Below are 18,918 nucleotides of genomic sequence, written 5' to 3' on the forward strand. Positions count from 1 at the left end.
TGTACATACTACTGCAGTTCAGCTCAGTGTTTCACTTAATAATGATATTACAGTAGGAAGTCCATTCCTAAACATATCCAGCCATCTCAAACTCATTTCCTAGAGGCCACACTGAAGGAAGCACCTATCCCCTGAATTACAACATCTTGGAGAAGCGAGAGTTAGCATGAATTCTACCAGAAAAAAGGTCATAGTGTTTCCTCAGCCAACTAAAATCATACAATGGTTAGGTTTTTCACTTACACCTATTCCCTCCAAATGTGTTCAAATATGAATGGTAGGGCACACAGTTGAAAAATCAGGGCTCATATGTTTAACAATAGTAAATATCTCTTGACCAATTGCACAATAGCCAACAAATTCCCCATATGTTAGCAATGATCTCTTTCACACAGGAGACTTAAATGTTTCCAATCTGTAGGAAAACTTCCTTAATATAAACCTCCAATATTCACAAAACTCATCGCTACTTTGCATGCTTTATTAAATTAGCAATGAACTAGTAGATGATTGATTGACATCTACACAGAAGAAAACAAAACAGAAACACACAATCAGAACAAAGTAATTTTTAGATGTCATAGCATATGAGCAAAGAGCTAATTCTGTATTTAATATGTACAACAATATTATTCACATGGACCAAGTCATGAACTCCTCATTGTACCTTACTCAGAGATTGCCAATGCAGATGGCAAATACATGCAACTGGATCACTGTCAAAACTGAAGACAAAGGAAGGCAAAAAATGAACACTACAGCAGTTTTAAATTGCCTTATGAATTCCCAGAGAAGCTGCATTAAAATTCAACAAAGTTAATAACCCACAATTCCCTTCAGAACATACCTAAACAGTTGTCAGCTCTTGCTGTCTCCAAAGCCTATGCAGTGGATTTATCCCCACAGCTGTGTTTAAAACAGCAGGACAGAATGAGAACAACAGATTAGTTCCTTGCAATTATAAATGTTATCCTTTCAAAGATGCTAACTTCAAAAATGGTATACTGGGAAAAAGTAACAGAATTGTAGAACTTCAGTAAGACATAATTATAGCCCACATAATTAAATGCCTATACTTTAAAAAAAGCTTCAGATTCTGGCTAAAAGAAACTGTCTACCCAAAAATCCACTGAAACCACAAATAAATCAAGTAAACAAGCTGCAGTATATCTTGAGCTTTACAAAAACCATTATTTTCCTTTGGAAGTTTTCCAGCCTAACACTGATATTTTCCTGATCTCCTGACTGTTTTCACTATTACATATACTTTCCCCATAGTACTTCCAAATCCACCTCAGACATTTCATGAGTTCCTACTCCCACACACAAAAAAAAAAAAATCTTTATATTAATTTTCTCAAGTGAAAATAAGCACTAACCAGTCTCCCACATACAATTTTTGACCCCTTTTCTTTAAAGAATGACAATTCATTAACTGTGTCTAAACTATTGAAACACATACAGATTTTTTAAATTCAGTCATACATAAATTTTACATTGCCTTGCTGCAAGAACAGTCAGGTTCTTTATTAAAAACTTAGATAATCTGTCTGCTAATAGCACTGGGATGCTGCTGGTAGCCAAACAATATATATTACTGACCCAACCATATCAGCAGCATCACATCAGGCTTTCAATATTTGTTTTGCTAAGATGCTCACTTAAAGTTCATTAAATAAAAGCAAACTGGCAACAAATATGTTTTGGTAACTATATGCAAAAGACATTACAAATTCAGTCCACAAATCTCGATGGTCTTAAGAGTTGTACCCTCTTTTAAGTGCCCCAAAAGAGTCACACTACAATGTGTCTATTCATAACAATTAAACAAGAAAAAAGAAAATCAACCTTTGATAATTCTTCTCCCACTCTTTGTAAATAATTGGTGAGCTAAGCTCTATATAAATGTGACAGCCAAATCCAGGAACAAAGACACACATAGTTGACCTACAGTTTAGGGCCATGCTTGCCTTTAATATACAAAAAGCCCAGCAGGACAAAAGGAAAAAGGATGTTAGAACAAACTGGTACAATCCACTTTTGTGTAGGATCACCATAAAGCATCTCTATTTGATTAGGAACATAAACTTGATACAGAGGGGTTTTTGGTTATTTTCTCCCTCTCTTTCTCACAAAGATTATTTCACAAAAATAAATTACCTTCTTGGCCTGACCTAGAAAATGATGTAATAACAGCCCTTACTTGCTCTAGAACTAGCAACATGCATTGGCAGTATCACAGACATTCTGGATCTTGAGGATTTGACATCAGAAGGACAATATTCTAAGAGAAGTAAAAGGACTTTTTCTTTGCTGCTTAGAAGACATTGTCTAAGTCTGCTTTTTAAATTATTTTGTGCCTATTTTTTAAATGCATCTTCTTATATTCACAGTGAGACTAGTTACATTTGGGATTGACTCCCTCAATCTATGCAGAATCAAGCTCAGCTAAAGTCAGATAAAAGTTCTCTACTCGTTACTTGACCTACCATTTGAGAGTACCTAGAAGAACTGTTCACTAAAGAAGGAAATTCATACCAAGGGTAAAATTTTTTATTTACTTTGCAAACCCACTGAAGAGTCATATTCTACCACAGCCACTTCCCCATATTTGGTTACCTTTTCCTAAAACCTTTCATACAAAGAATCACAGAACAGCTCAGTTTGGAACGGGCCTCCAGAGATCACCAGGTCCAATCTTTGCAGGAAAGGGAGGCTAGACAAGATCACCTAAAACCCTGTCCAAATGCATCTTGAAAACCTCCAGTCATGGGGACTCTGCCATGGGGAGATTGTTACAGTCATTGATTTTACTTGCTGCAAAAAGATTCTTCCTTACATCAGGGTGAAACCTTTCCCAGTGCAACTGCACTCATTGCCCCTTGTCTTCGTCATGTAGCTCCTTGTGAAAAGAGAGCCTCCCTTCTCTTTGTGGCTGCCCTTTCCAAGACAGACACACCCCTTTCCTGCACAAGCACTCATGTTCAAACATGTTCAAGCTGCAGGTTGGACAAACCTCCCCTCCACAAAAGGAAAAACAGAAAGGGCCGCAAGTGAAACTGCTTAGGTGGGGTTCAGTTGGAGAAGAGGTGGATACAATGGTGGACAGGAGTGTTGTTTGGAGGGACTATGACGCTCTGGAGGAATGGGCCTCATGAAAATCAAACACAACACCACGCAACAATTAAGGCCTGGGCAGCAGCTCTGCAGAAAAAGGTCTGGAGTGCCTGAGTGATAAGCTCCTGGCTAATGAGTCAGTAGTGTGCCATTGCAGCAATCAAGGTGAAAGACTCAAGTATGTAACTTGGATACAAATTCTTGTGTACAGAGAAAGTCTAAACTGCTTCAAGAAGTGCTGAGGGAAAAGCAGACAGTGAAGGTGACAGTAAACATTGAAAACTGACCTGAAAGACAATGCTGGCAGACTGTAATTTTCCTTGGCAAAATTGCTTAAAAGACATCTGCTCCCCTATTATCATGCAATGCCCAATAAAAATCAGTAAGGGCTGCTTAGTATCTTGCCTTTGCAACATTTTCCTTCTTCTGTATCAATGACACAAATTTCAGTCCAAGAATATTATTACATTGACACTGATTTCTAAAAGCTATTAAGCTGGCCTTCACAAGTTGAAGAGCATAACCTTAACCAGCATTTGTATCCATAGTCATTCCCAAGATGTCCTCTATAGCAAAATAATTAGAGGGTCCTATATAATCATCTCCAGTGGTCATCCTAAGAATTTGGCTCTTGAGTTCTTCAAGCAAAGCGCATTTGCCACAGGCAGTGGCATTACCCCTGCCATATAAGCCTATCTGTCTACCAGAGACATTGGAAAACAGGTAAGGCAATATTTTAATTGGACTATCTTACTCTACCACTAATAAAAGAAGCATCATAAGCACAATCATATCCAATAATATAGGTGAGAAAAGAATAAACAAATAAGCAAGAACCCAAGGCAAATTTTCATCAAGAAATCATTAGCTCAGCTGAAAGAAATTAAACCTACTCAAAGGGAATAAAAATATAAAGTAAACAGGAATCATCCTAAGTAACATTTGAAATGCCAAGATAAACTTATTATATCAGCAATACAAACGTGTACAATAGTTCCAAAGAACCTAAACTGAACCAGCAGGAGCTGCTCACAGCATCAGACAGCTCACTGCGGACTAACTCACACCCCTCAGTCCACACGGAGATCTCTGTGATGCCATAACTATGCTGTTAAGCCAGATCACAAAGTCAGCTAAGGTAGCTCTGAAATAGCCTGCCAGCTCTGGTTCATCATTCCAGGCCGTGCCTATGGAGCAACAGACAAGCTCCTCACAACACAGCTCCTTGTGGCTTCACCAAATGAGTGCCGCCTTTCGTGGGGTAGAGCACATTCAGATACCAGACTGCACGTCCTGCAAAGCTTTCCACAGTCATGACCTCGTGCTTTCTTGTGTGTCTATTTCAAAGACCCCCCAAGATAGTTTCTCCACAACTGTATTTGAACTGCCAACCTGCATTCAGATCAAACAGTACCAGAGATCTGAAAGCTCACTTGAAAAAACATCTGCCAAGGAATGGTTCATGTTAAACACAGCTGTCTTACAAAAACTATGAGTAACACTATATTCAGCATTTTATGCCAGCAGTTGCATATTGCAGGAATCCAGAAGGCTTAGTCATAGGAATAATTTTTTGCAATTCATTAAAAATAGAAATAATGTTCCAAAAAGCTGACTCCCATTAGAGACATCCCAAAATAAAGGCATGAAGAGTAGTAAAATATTTAAGATTATCCATTTGTAGGTTTGATTTATTTCTAAAATACTTACTAAAATACTTCATTATACTTCTAAACAATAAAACATTTAGCAAATAAGCCTATCATAAAGTGGACTTGGCTTAAATCAAATTCAGCGTTTAATAATAATTACGGAACGCAACTTTTTCAGAATTTCTAACAATAAATAGCTGCTAAAGCAAGTTTTATAAAAAATATATTTTGTGAGGGTAAACAAACCAATCTGACATTTTAAATTTTGCTATACTTCACTGAAATGTACAAATGATGAAAATATACACAATAGAAAATTAAAGGGGAAAACAGAATGCTTACTTTCTTTAAATGCTTTACAGTAGCCAAGGAATGACAACAAGAAGAACAGGGCACACAGTAGGTCTGCTCTACCAACAATCCCAGCAACCTTTAAAAAAAAAAAAAAAAAGTAGTTTCAAATGATCAGATTTTTATTCTTATAAAACCTGAAGTAAAGGAACGCATACAAAGTGAAATATATAATAGAATATAATTGTATCACTTTTTTTCTTTAAGTGGGTGTAGTGGAATAGTTATATCCAGTTTTTTTAGATGCATCCTATTTTTTATTGGTATTGCTTAGTATCAACTACATAAATGGTTTGGATTTGGTTTATGAAAATTTTAGATTATGGAAATTTTTTTTAAGAAATGAAAGAGGACTTCACTGCATACAATTTAGAATCTACACAATTCCATCTGTTTTTTGGATCCAACTGCATTTCAGCAGAACACTTAGAAAACATCAAAATATAAACCAGTCTGGGTTGGAAGCAACTTTAAATACCATCTCCTTCCCACCCCCCTGCCTTTCACTAGACCAGGTTTCTCTGAGCTCCATCCAACCTGGCCATGAACACTTCCAGGGATGGAGCATCTACAGCTTTTCTGGGCAACCTGTGCCAGTGCCTCACCACCCTCACATTGAAGAATTTCCTCCTAATATCTAATCTAAATCTACTCTCTTTCAATTTGAAGCCATTACATGGCTTGGAAGCCAAACATCCTGAACCACAATTAAATTGGCAGCTCTGCTGCAACACAAATCAAAACTGTTCACTTTCAGAAGAAAAGCCAGCTTTCAAATTGTAATCTGAACACTTAGATGGACAAATACCTTCCAGCTTGCAGATTCAGGGGAAAAAAAAAAAAAAAAAGACTCCCCCTCTGTCAGTCTTTTGTGTTTCATTAACGGACTGCATTAGAGCTATCTCCAACTGCATCTTGAAACAGAAGTTGTACTAACACAAAAGCAAATGAGAAGGACATCCTGGGACCTCTGTGCTCGAGATCTGTGCCAGCCTATTTAAATCAAGTGCAATCTCAGGGCTATCTGTAAGCTTTGGTTCAAGCCCCTAAACTGTATTTACAATAACGTGCTTTTGGATCTTCATTTCTCAATTACACAAGTGTCAGGATAACACCACTAATTTTTTGTGAAAATCGTGACATGGAGCTGGTAGGGGACTGTATAAGCCCTGCTGTTGGAACCTCACTAGAACGTACACCCAAAGCAAGAATCATGGAAATACCCCTTATTTTTCAGTCTAGCTCTGCTTCCTGGAATGCTGAGTTCCATGTTTTCAGGAGATGTACAGAAGCAGGGCAGAACAGCTACAGGTTTTCTTTTTAAATGTTTTTTTGTGATCATATTTAAGGGACAAAAGCAGCAACTTCAGTTCCTGTATAGTATACCAGTTGTCCCATTTTGTGTGTGGAACAGAAAGAGGAAAGCAAAAAGGAAATGGGCATTTTTTGTGTCAGGGAAATATGATGGAACAACTATTTCCAAATAACATCAGAGAAAGAGAAGTGTAGAGGTATGAGAATATGACTGATTCCACTGCAGAGACTCTCTCTCCCACTTTTACCCTCAGCTTTACTTGAACACTGCGAAAGAAGAAACTGTTGGACTCCTAAATTCAGTTCAGAAGAACTTCTTGATTTATCTACAGCTGTGCACTTAACTTCTTTGCTGCTGCTTCTTCCATCATACAAAGGAATTATGAGAATTAACTCAATAGCTGTGGAGTGCTTTGAAAGGTGAAAATAATGAAGTGTCATTCTGCTTCAGGAGCCACTCTTCCTAATGATATAAAAGTTAAGGTGAGCAGACACAATTTCGAAAATAAATGTCCACTTGTTACAGCAAAGAGATTAAGGGGCTAATAACACACATAGCTTCAGATGACTCCAACAGCAAAATGTAACCTAAAATGCAAGATAAAGCATACAGATTCTGGAAAGAAGGCAAACAATGGAAAAAAAACAAACCAATTTTAAATTAGTATCAGATGTATTCTTATGTCCATGATTCATTTAGCATTTCATCACTGAAGTTTTACAAAGAATAGGCCTTTTCTAGAGCAGAGAACTACAGCACAAGAGTATTTACTTGTAGGTAGAAAAATTATAGTGTTTTCCTCACACAGGTACTGAAAGCATTACACCTTTCAAAATCTGTTTTACATGACAGTTTGTTTTGCTGTATAAACCAAAAACCCAAAGCAGCAAACAGACGGATTCTTCACAATTTTATGTCAAAATATGTCATCTCATTTCAAACCAGCATGTTGGATACTTAAAACTCACAGGTTTAAAATCATAAGGAATGCTTTTTAAGAGATGCTGCCAGACACACACTCATCCTAGAACTGTAGCAGTATAAATGACTTCTTCACTGCAGCAAGATTTATCATTCACCATGTAAATGATTAGAGGCTTTTGTTCATTCCTGAATTTTAGAAGAGGCCTGATATATAAGCATGCTACTTTTTCCCCCCCTCTTCTTCCACTGTTTGCCTGAAACATTTGCAAGTCTTCAAATATGCAAGCAGACCACATCACTTGTAATTTATTTGACATGACAAAGGGGTTATTAATATTCTCATACTGGTTTAAATAGATTTTTAGAGTCAAATGGAATGCAGAATAAATTTATGGATATTGATAAAGGGGTCAATAGTAGGTCTACTACAAAGTTAAGACTCAAGTGAGACTTCTCTTTACATATCAAAACATCAAAAGCACTGAAGACTTGCTTTACTTTACTCTGACATCTAAAACTGGTTTTGGAGAACAAATATGAGGGGCCCTTCTGACACAGTGCACTCTCACAAAGAAGTTATTGTGCAGGCGAGTGAACACCAGAGAATGATTGTCAAGATGTTTTAGCCACACTGCCAGAAAAGGGGGCAAATTACTAATGCATAACTTTGCACCATCTCTAGGTCTTCAATACATGCAAGGTCTCCAGTCAGCTGAAAGCACAGTTTTCAATAACTTTTCCCCCACCAATCACGTGCAGAGCAAATGCAAGAAGCCAAAACCATGGCATATTGTGAATAAATAAAAAATCAGTGCCACATATATAGAAGGTGCACTAAAGGATTGCTAGGACAAAATCAAAATTACAGCTAGTACTTCTTCTGTAGCTCAGACCTTCCAAATTCTAACAAAATCCCCAAAAATTTCCCTTATTGTGATAATTTTATATTTGGTTTATTCATTATCACAAGGTCAAGAGATCAGTGACGACATTCAGCAAGCCCGCTAGCATAAGGCCAAAAGGTTTTCTTAACTATGAGCATAAAAGAGCTTTTTAAGAACACTATCTTCTCTTCACAGAATTCCCACACAAGGACTTTGTGTGTTGGTCAGATATTTTAACTGATTGCTATATATGTGTGATGCTTCTATACATCTTTGCTTTTGCCTGCACTATTAAAGGGCCCATTACTGTCAAATTTGTGTTCCCCATGTACATAATTACAGACTGTGATTTAAAAAAAAACCTCTTTAATCTTCTCCTTCATATTAAAGATATAAACCCAGTTTGATCTCTCACAAAACAGGATGATTTCCAGCCCTTTAATGACTTTCATTACTCTTCTGAGTACACTGCAATTTTTCCAGTGTTGTCCTTGCAGCATGGATGCAAAACTGAATGCAATATTCTACTAGTCACATACAAAGTTCATAGAGTGCCCCATCTCCGATTTTAAAACTCATTGCTTTTTTTACCAATGCAAATGGAAATGAAAAGTAATTGGGGAAATCCAGGAGGTAGGGAAACTGTAGCATAGTGCTATCCTCCTTTAGTTACTGTACTTGAATGATTTGTGTTCCTTAATAAGGTCTAGCTCGGTGGAATTACAGGCCTTGGATGTACAAACCATAATATTTGATAGCTCTATTAAGACATGTGCCAAGAGAAGCGTTAAGAATATATAAAAGCAATCTGTAGAATATAAGGCTATGCCAGAATTAATTAGTCAAGATGGTCACGAACTTCTAAAATAAAAATCTCTGGAGATAAATATTCAATACTTACACACTCGGTGTGCACTGGATGCACAGCAAAGAGCAAAGCAGCAAGAAGAGAGGACTTTGGAGCCAGGTTTAGCCGTCTTCCTTTATTGCTGAATTGCAATCCACCCAGTAATATGGAGAACACATCAACCATCAACACTGAGATAGTACAGTGCAGTATTATATTGATGACATGGAAACCAACTGGATAGAAGCCTCCAGCAAAAAGGTAATTAATTCTATATAGAAACAAAAATATTAAGGGTAGGAATTACAACAATGGTTAGAAAATTACAAATAATAAAACTAAACGACCCCACAGTGGACACGTGCACACAAAAATAAAGTGGACATCTCAGTACATCTGGAGTTACCATTTAGCCACCACAAGAAGACAGAAACAATATCCCAGTCTTTAGGCCAAGCATTCACAGGGAATATCACATGGATACAGTATCTATCCTCTCCAAACACATACCTAGGCACCATTGTTTAATCATTCCTATAGTTCCTTAGAACTGGCTTTTGGTCAACAATGTAACTTTAGTGTTGCAATACAGGAGTATCCTGGGGATAAATAACCCAGCCCACTGAGGGACACTCCTGGGCCTAAGAGCAGCCAACTTGATGAAACTACGTTAATTAAATCCACACAGTGAGGAAACTAATATGCACTGGTGCTATGATTTCCACTGACATACCCTCTGAAAGAGGTCCTAGAATGTGGGTACAATCAGTATCCACCCAGAAAATAGCATATCTTGATAACTGATTTGTGAGACTGGTTAAAGAGACATTTCATACAAGTATTAAAATCAGAAGGAAGTGTAAATGAAAATACAGTCCAAATCCCTATTCAAGACAGGAACTCTGCAGTAAAATGGAGGCTGAGAAGAAAAAGGGGAAACATTGTGCTATTATCCTTATACCTTTATCAGTAAGTAAGATACACAGAACCTTAGAATAGGGGATTTTATACAGTTCTTTTGGTCAATGTGCATCTGGCATAAATGAAACCTATTTAAAAACTTAACCTGTTATAAATATGATGCACATAAAGGCTGGAGCTTAGGGAAATTTGGGAAACCCATTTCTTTCTTTGAAAATAGCATTTTATCAACCATCTCCACAAGCTCATCTAGATATTTTCAGATATAGTAATGACTGTATCCCAGTTCACTCTTTAAACAAACCAGAATGTTATTAGAAATAGAATATACCACAGAGATGAGGGAAAAAAAAAAAAAAAGGAAAGCATGTTCTGTGTAATGCACTGAAAGCTTTAATAGGTTTAGGGCTCTGACATGTTTTATTCAGTTGCTTGTTTTTCTTGATGAAAATGTATAGAAAGCCCAACAGACAATGAAACCCACAGTGCAAGGTACTTAAAACACTGACACTACCCTAAAGGGTCAAAGTTTTTGCTTGAATATGAGGACTAAGGGTGGGAACACATTTTCTGCACTTACTTAGTCCATGGCTTGGAATGGGCAGAACAAGCACCAAGTCCCCACTGACACCATTGAGTCACAAGGGGAAAATAAAGAAATTAAGACCGAGTCCTCAAATATTCTCTGCGTTACTGTGCCAGATTTCTACATGGTCTACTGTTTACTCAAATCTTTGTGCAAAAAACATGAGCTAAGCATCTACAAAAGTAATCCTCTTAAACCTTTAGTTATTTGACAAAACCAGCAAGCTATATATAGGCAGACATTTCACTAGATTCTCAGACACTCGAGTTAGAATATTGGAGTGAAGAGGTGGGAAGACTATACAGTGTGCTGATGGAAGAAGGCCACAGTACCGTGGTGCTATTTATAAAATAAACAATTTGACAGGTCAGCAGGGAAGCAGAGAACAAAAACTACAATAGCAATGTAAGTGGCAGCATGGCTAAGTGAATGGAACATACACTTCCTAGTTCTTTGACGATGTGACACGCTAAACCACACCGCCCCAGTACCAGGTACAGAAGACCATTAAGACAAGATCTCTGAAAAGTAGATAGAAATACAGAATGTCAAAATAATGAATATTTCGGGAAAGAAACCATTGGAAAATTAAAACACCATTTGAGATTAAGGTACTGAACTCAAAAATCGTATTCTGGAAAAGCATCCAACTACCCTCCAGCTACTTTGTTCTTGCCTTTTTTGTTGCCTCCCCCCTAAATTCAATTGAGTCAATATAGGTTAAAAAATATTCAGACCTCAAGCAAAAATACAAGTCTCACCTGAAAGTTAAGACAGTTAGCGGTCGATATGACTTATGACTGGTATTGCTGCTGAGTTTGCTTCCCCAAAAGTCATGATACCACAGGTCACCAAGTGGGGTTTCTGCCCTGAGGTCCTAAAGAAAACAAATTACCAGATTCTTAAAATTTTTCCTTTGTTCAAAGCAGCTAAACCACAAACAAATTCTAACTAATACAAGCTCACACTAAGCTGGACATAGCAGGAGTTTTGTTGGCTCACTACTGACATCTGACCCACGGTACCTAAATTTGCAATGAAGGTCACATCTTGAATGCCCGTCATTGTACAGGTCATGATCCTGCATTGTGTAAGCAGGCATAACTACATGAGATTTAGAGCTGCATTTGTATCAGTTTATAATCTGAGATATGAAACACATAAATCTCCTTCCCGCATAATTTTGTAAAAAGCCTTTGATTTTTAGGTGTAGGTTGCAAAGAAGGCCAACTACAAACTGCTGCAAAACAGTCATTTTTTACCAGTGCAGTAGCATAACTACTAACAAAAGCATGAAATCAAGGAGACTAAAGGTAGGAAACAAGAATTAGCCGTTTCTGAAGCCTTGTTTTGCACAGGACTATTCAACCTAGTTGAGGTTGTTTTAACATTTAATACGTGAAATCAAGAATCAACATATCTATATACTGCTCTAAAAGATTAAAAGACAAAAACGTAATGAATTATTTTAATTTGGGGTGCAATAGGGGCCTATAAAAAAAAACACTGCAAAGAAAAAGTCTTGCTTGCTCTTCCCTTTTATCTCAAAGGCATGCTGATATGAAAAATCCAAATAATGTAAGCTATTAAATGGAAAGCATACACCTTGGAGGAAAAATATGGATCTTGCTAACATCTGCCTCAGTTTTCTATGAGAATGAGCCTGGAAGTTCAAACTAACAAATACTTGCCCTTCTTCTGCTCCCCTGGTGCAATTAAATACCAAATTTATATTACAGCAAGGCATATGCAGGTTAAAGACACTTGAGACAGAACCTCAGAACTGTACTAGGCAGTACTACTCCTGCAATCAACAAGTTACTATATCCCCACCTTCTGTCCTGAAATTATTTGACACCAATGAACCAAAGGAGGTGAACAAGACACTGCAAACACAAGTACACAAACAGGCTTGCTAACCCCATGAAAGGTCTTGCAAACCCTGGTGCCCCTGTCTTATTATTCCTACAACTCCATCTACTTACAAGATTCTCACGTTGCAATTCCCTTGGTTTTATTAATTCCAGTTCCTCTTCAATGCTGCTAGCACCTCACTTGCTTCTATAGTATCTTGAGCATTTCTGTGGTCTCCAGTACCTTCCATCTCACTCTTAGCTAGTATTTTTGGCTTGCACATACTCCCAAACTGCAGCCAAACTGCTGGACCCTGATGACTGGCTGCTGCTAAACTGAATTTAAAATAACTAATTTTTTCTTGCTTCTTCAACAAGAATATTCTTGACATATTCTGACGTTCATCCATCCAAAAATATAAATTAAAAAAAAAATCCAAGAAGAGATTTCTATCATTTGATCAAATTTGGCCAGTATTAGTCAAATGAACAGAAGTATTCTCTAATAGGATACTAATCAATACACAGAAAAGAGAGCAGGGCTAAAACTGCAGTCTGAAAAAGCTCGACTGCAGCTGTCAATTAAGGCACTCTCAGGGAAATCCTTAAGAAACCAAGACTCACAGGGCATCCTACTTGGGCTTAAGAATTACCAAGGTGAAAAATTTCTTCACGCTCTCGTACATGTTTCTACTGCCAAATATAGCTAGAAATTTCTTCTCCCAGGACTGCAATTTTAGCCTTAGGCACCTAAATTCCTTACTGGTATGCACAAACCCTAAAGGTCATAATTTGGCTCTCAGAGCAGGAACACAACCAACCAACAGCTCACTAAATCGATACAGCCAGATTTTCTGGGGCAAGCTGGGACAGGGATGTACACCAACATCTACTGAAGTCTTTGTACTCTGCAGGGGACAGTTGCCAGAGGGTGGTGTGGGCCTCAGACTGTTTTTTCAACCAGCAGCACTGCTCCTTATGTACATAAGGTTTACGAAAGACATACTTTTATAAATGTTAGCACTGAAAAAGAAAAGTATGTCTTCCATGTCACAGATGGTCTTCAATGACTTGAGATGGGAAATGCACAAAGCTTGATTTCCCATTCTGCTATAATCAGCCTTCTTTTGTCTTCCATCGGAAGAAGGCAGGAAAAGCTGAATGCATAGAATTACTTAGTGATTAGCTTACACTTCCATATGACCTAAAAATCTTCAATCATGTATCTTGCCCTTGTATCCAAGTTCTGTGAGGAAGTTTCTTATATTAATTTTCCTACTTAGTGAACTTACCCTAAAAGAGGAATGGTTTTCTTCAAGGGACACAGCTGTTTAAAAGCTACATATGATTTTCTCTTTAAAAACCGAAAGTAGCTATCAAATAATCTCTAAATATTTGATTAGCAGCAGCTTACAGACAGCAGAGTTCAAGATTTGAAGAAAGGTCAGTTTTTCTATATAAAGGCTTATGGAAATGACATACTGTGTCTGAAGCTCTGCTTAATCCAACTGTTTGTCTTGCCAAGCTAGTAAATAAATAAAGACAAACGCCACCACTGTGTACCAGTTAAAATGCTGCTTAAAATGATAAGAAAGCATCTGGAAAACAGCCTTTAACTCCAATAAAATCTAATAATGGATTGTTCCATGATACGATTGGGATGGGGTCCACTAAATGTGTATCTTTTGCTAAAAAGACAATAAAAGAAATGAAAGATTGGGATGATGGCAGCTAGCAAATTAACAGAAAGGGCACTGTGTGGTACCCAAGAAAATACTACAGTAGCAATATATAAAAGTACTTCAACTGTTGTCTTTCCTATTAAATAGGAATAAAATATGCTATGCTTTAATAAACTGTGCCATTGCTAGATAATCTCCCTCGCCATTAAACTGGTAAACTCATTGTCTCTGCATTTTTCTTGTGGATTTTGAATTTTCATATATCCATATGACCCCTGTGTTAAAATGATATTGTCACAAAATCCTCATTTAATTTCGAGGGAATAATAGAGGATTTTTTATGTGAGAAATAGAATCAGCCTCCCAGTTTTTCAAACATAAAGACTACATATGAATGAATTTATTTAAGCAGTTGGTTGAATGTCTCAGCATTGCCAACAGCTAGAATCCTGGTGCAAATTGTTGGATTGCATAGATAAATTGAAACATTTTTAGAGTAAAGACTGAAAGAAATGGAGAGAGATTATAAGTGTGGAAATTGCACATTACCAAAACAACCTGCTTTGTTTCAACATCAGTCTTTTGTTCATTCTTTCAGGAAATGGAAATATTATAAACAGGTCCCAAATAGAACTTCGCAGAATGAAACATTACCAGGAGCTGTGCTATCTAAAATACAATACTACTTTGAAAAAACCCAATCAAGAATGCTATAGGTTCTTAATTTGTCTACAGTATTCTCTTGAAAGCTTTGAGATTTATTTCCATGTTGACAGATGTATTTTCCCCCCATACATTTATAACTGAAGGTATGATAACTTACACATGTGTAATAGAAATTTGTCTAAGGAAACAGTAATTCTGCATGATTCTAAAAGACACCTTGTGATAAGTTGCCTCTATATCTTGTGCAAGGAAAAAGAAAAAAAAAGTAAATTGTGTTCTTCTAGCAGTATGAGTCTCCAGATTATCCTCTTTGTAACCCCATGGCTTCAGGAAGACAGAACCAACAGATGAATGTGATTATTTTTATCTTGTGCTTTTCTTTCTAAATGCTTAACAAGTTCTTTCCTGAACAGCATAAAAGCTGTAACACCAATACCCATCCATTGGCATGGGCTTGCTCACTGCTACGTGTGATCCTGTGAAGTGTCTCAGCAATTGAAGACACTCCACTGCTCAAAGTCAAGACTCTCAGTTAGAGGTTTGTTTGAATCACATGTTAATTTCTAAGCATTTCCAGGTCTGTTCATTACATGTATGGTCAGCTTTAAAATGGAGTACAAGAATACTCCACCTCTATCTCGGAAAGTACTGTTGTCACAGGAACTTCAAGGGAGAAAGGAGGGAAAAGGGAGCTTTGCTTGCTCCTGTAACATTTTTACAGTATAAACTGCACCTGAAAACCCCCTGCATCCTACATGATGCCTTATGTACCTGCAACCAGACTAAGTTTATTCACTGGTCTCATTCTGTGACCCCGAGAAGATAATGAACAAAATCTCCTATTAACATGCACAGGTATCAGAAAGGTTTACTGTACTCTCTCACTGACTTAGGAATGAGCATAAAATTAGACCTACTGGCAGTCTTGATGTACAGGTACCCTTAAATCAGGCTTAACTTTAAAAAACACCCAATAAAACAAAATGGAAAAATGAAGTTTAAAAAAAAAAGGTAATATCCAAAGGAAGCTCTTTACCAGGCTGAAACTTTTGGGCCTATTTAGATCAACTGTTGCATTATTTCTTTTCCTATGACCATTTATGCCAAAGGGTGCAAGGAAAAGAAGAGAGACTAACCTTATTATTGATGATGGCTTCAGAATCATCAAAGACAAAATCTCCATCATAGCTGTTAGCAAAACACAGGAAGGAAATTAATGCCACAACCATTTTAGCCCAGTATGATGGAAGGAGGAACCATGATACGTCATGGTCCAGATTAGGTTCCATTTGTGCCATTCTGTGAAATGCTGCTTCCAAGTTGGGAGCTTCAGCATTATGTTGGTTGAAAATCTGGAAGAAACACATACAAGCGCATGGTTACACCTCTAATTCACTTAAAAAAGAATTTTAAAGGAAAGCTGGCTTGGGAGAGGAGATGAAGTTTCATATAACCTTACTTTTTTTTTTTCCCTCAGAGCCTCTCATAGTTACTGGAACATACCTAAACATAATTTTGTACTTCAAATGAGGAAGTAAAGGTAGAATTTATCATGGTTGGAGCACAGAGATAAATACAAGAAATTCTTAGATGCTAAGGTAAAACTTTGGCACAGACAAATGCTAAAACCTAGAACAAATCACTGTTTTTCTGTTTCTTACTGTTCTTTTCAACCAATACAAACAGATGCATCAGAGGGAATGTGAAACATTTATAAAGCCATGTAGAAAATGATAAACATTATAATTTCCTTCCACGTTGGAAAAGCAAACATTCTCAATTGCCAAAAGAGCTAAACTCCCTTCAGTTAATCAGATTAAAGGACCTAGTCTTACATGTTCTCCCATGCAAAGAATTCATACAAACATCACAGATAGATGCATGGAGGTATCAGTTAATGGACTAGGCCCTAAATCTCAACAATTCAAGCAATGAGACAGCAAGACCCATAAAACTGAGATAAGACTTGAGACTAGTGTTCATGAGATCACTCAGCACACCTCAAGAGCAGCTGAAGTTCCACTGCTGCATGGGCTCATGAAGTTGTTGAGGCAGATGAAAACGACCCTGCAATGCAAGCACACTGAGTGGTACATCAGTGTGGAAGTAACTAAGGCTAGAGGTTAACACCCATGAGCCACCTTTACTCGGATGGGTCTCTCTGGATGCTCCAGAGCCAGCCTTCTGTCTGGACTACTACTCTGCCTCCACTTCTCAGGTGCTCAGACACTACTGCGAGTGGTCTTATTATCAAGTGCTGGTATAAACGGCAAGCGAAGGAAGCTATGAATGGAAAACTGCAGTAAAAGCCAGGCAGAATATGAATTTTTTATTTTGTAAGCCCAAAGAATGATAGGCACATATAGTAACCTATCTTAAGTTTCTTCTTATTTATTTGCTTATTAAGTCAACTGTTGCACTCCTGAAAAATATTGCATTTAATACCTTCATACAGAAAAACAGAGACTCTAGAAAAATAGCTCTAGTGCACCCCTGCAAACATTGCATTGAATGTCTTTGCACGGTCTGGGAAAACAGCTCCAAGCATCTGGCTTCTGGAACAGAGCTGACCATTAGAGCTGCTGCAGCAGTTGCTTTGTAGCTTTCTCTTTTTGCAGGACTACATTCCGGTCCCCGCATATTCCCAGTTCCTGCACACGCACGGGCACAGGGACAGGCAGTACACCCTGCCCCAGCGGGGCCCCTCCTCGCTTTGGAGACCACATGGCGCTGCTCCCAAATTCACATAAAGTCAGTAACCTGGAGCTGTGCAACCTGAGAGGCTGGAGCTCCCTGGCTGAGGAAAGCAGCTGCTTTAAGAGCAAAACCTTTTCTCGGAGTAGTTCACCCCTGTGCTCGTAGTTTGACGGAAACAAAGAGAGAAAGCGTGGCTGTTAACAGAGGGAAGTGCACGGCGTTACTCCCAACAGCACGGATACAGCATCAACACGCACCACGCAATTCAAATATCTGATCTACTCAAAATCTATTTCGCCCTGAAAGTTTCTCCCATTACGCTTGCTCTATTTAGCCGGGGCACAGCTACTGACAGCCCTCTTCGCCGCAGTCCAGGAGGCCGGTCCATGGGGGTCCCTTCCCGGCCGGCGCGGTGGCCGCACGGGCGGTGCGGGCACCCACGAGGCACCGCCACCTCCCCGGAGCGGCGCGCACGCCGCTGCCCTGCGGCCGGGGACGGGGAGGGCGCCTCCCCGCCGCCCTCTCCAGGGAAAGGCGAGCCCGAGCCGACCCGGAGCGCACCCGCCGCACGCCGCAGGCACCCCCGCGGCGGGGCGGGCACGGTGCGCCCCGCCGAAGAGCGCCGGAGCCGCGGGGGTGGCTCGCACCCAGGGTGGCGCTGGCCGTGCGCGGAGCCCCGCAAACTTGGGGGCGTCCCGGGCACCCGGCGGGCGGTCCCGGGGAAGGAGCCCGCCCGGGAAGGCAGCGGCGGCTTCGGGGTAAGGGTCGAGGCTGGGGGGCAGGCGAACCCCGCCGGGAGTTTGGCGGTGGCCCTGCCCCGCTCGCCGCTCCCCTTTTGTCCTGGCGGCGACGGCTCCGCCGTAGGAGGTGGCCCGTCCCGTCCGGCCCTCACCCCCCCGGGCCGGTCCCGCCAGCGGACGGGGCACTGGCGAGACCCCCGTTCCCCCGCGCGGCGTTACCTGCGAGGACGCGGAGCCCGCGCGGCATCTCCCACCCGGGAGCGAAACTCTCCCGCCCGGCGAGCCCCGAGCCGGAGCGGCCGGCGGGGGAGGGGCCGCGGCGGCTGCGCCTCCGGGAACATCCCCGCAGCCCATTGGCCGCCGCCCCGCCCCGCCCCCCGCAGGCCCCGCCCCTCGGGGCAGCCCCGCCTGCCCATTGGCCGCGCCCGCGCTGACGCGCGGTGGGCGGGCCCGGGCGGGCCGGGCTCGGCGCTCACTCGCGGTGGGCGCGGGGCCGGCGCGGGTCGCTGCCCTTTCGTCCCGAACTCCGCACCCCGCGCACAGGCGGGGCCGGGCGGGCTCCCGACAGCGCCCGCCATCGCCTGCGCCGCGTACCCGGTGCGCGCCCGCCCGCCCGCCCGCCCGCCCGCCCGCCCTGCCCCGGCGGTGGTCGTAGTCCCGCGCATGTGGCTGGCCGCGGGGTG

The 18,918-nt window shown here is 40.3% G+C and overlaps 1 protein-coding gene across 2 annotated transcripts in view; it reads right to left on the minus strand.

The window, feature by feature from the left end:
* Positions 1 to 18,588, minus strand: part of TMTC4 (transmembrane O-mannosyltransferase targeting cadherins 4) — a 51,378-nt gene extending 32,790 nt beyond the window's left edge. The window contains exons 1-5 of one of the 2 annotated variants that reach the window (XM_068182544.1): positions 18,455 to 18,588; positions 15,935 to 16,150; positions 11,359 to 11,474; positions 9,145 to 9,361; positions 5,112 to 5,199 (exon numbers count right to left, since the gene is read on the minus strand). In XM_068182544.1, coding sequence (XP_068038645.1) covers positions 5,112 to 5,199; positions 9,145 to 9,361; positions 11,359 to 11,474; positions 15,935 to 16,096 — 583 coding nt within the window. In that variant the 5' untranslated portion in view covers positions 16,097 to 16,150; positions 18,455 to 18,588. Of the gene's footprint in view, positions 1 to 5,111; positions 5,200 to 9,144; positions 9,362 to 11,358; positions 11,475 to 15,934; positions 16,166 to 18,454 lie in introns of those variants that run through there. The other variant, XM_068182543.1, reaches the window with a different exon arrangement.
* Positions 18,589 to 18,918: the final 330 nt, after the last annotated feature.

Source organism: Anomalospiza imberbis, chromosome 2 (genome assembly GCF_031753505.1).
Source record: "Anomalospiza imberbis isolate Cuckoo-Finch-1a 21T00152 chromosome 2, ASM3175350v1, whole genome shotgun sequence".
Taxonomy (NCBI): Eukaryota; Metazoa; Chordata; class Aves; order Passeriformes; family Viduidae; genus Anomalospiza; species Anomalospiza imberbis.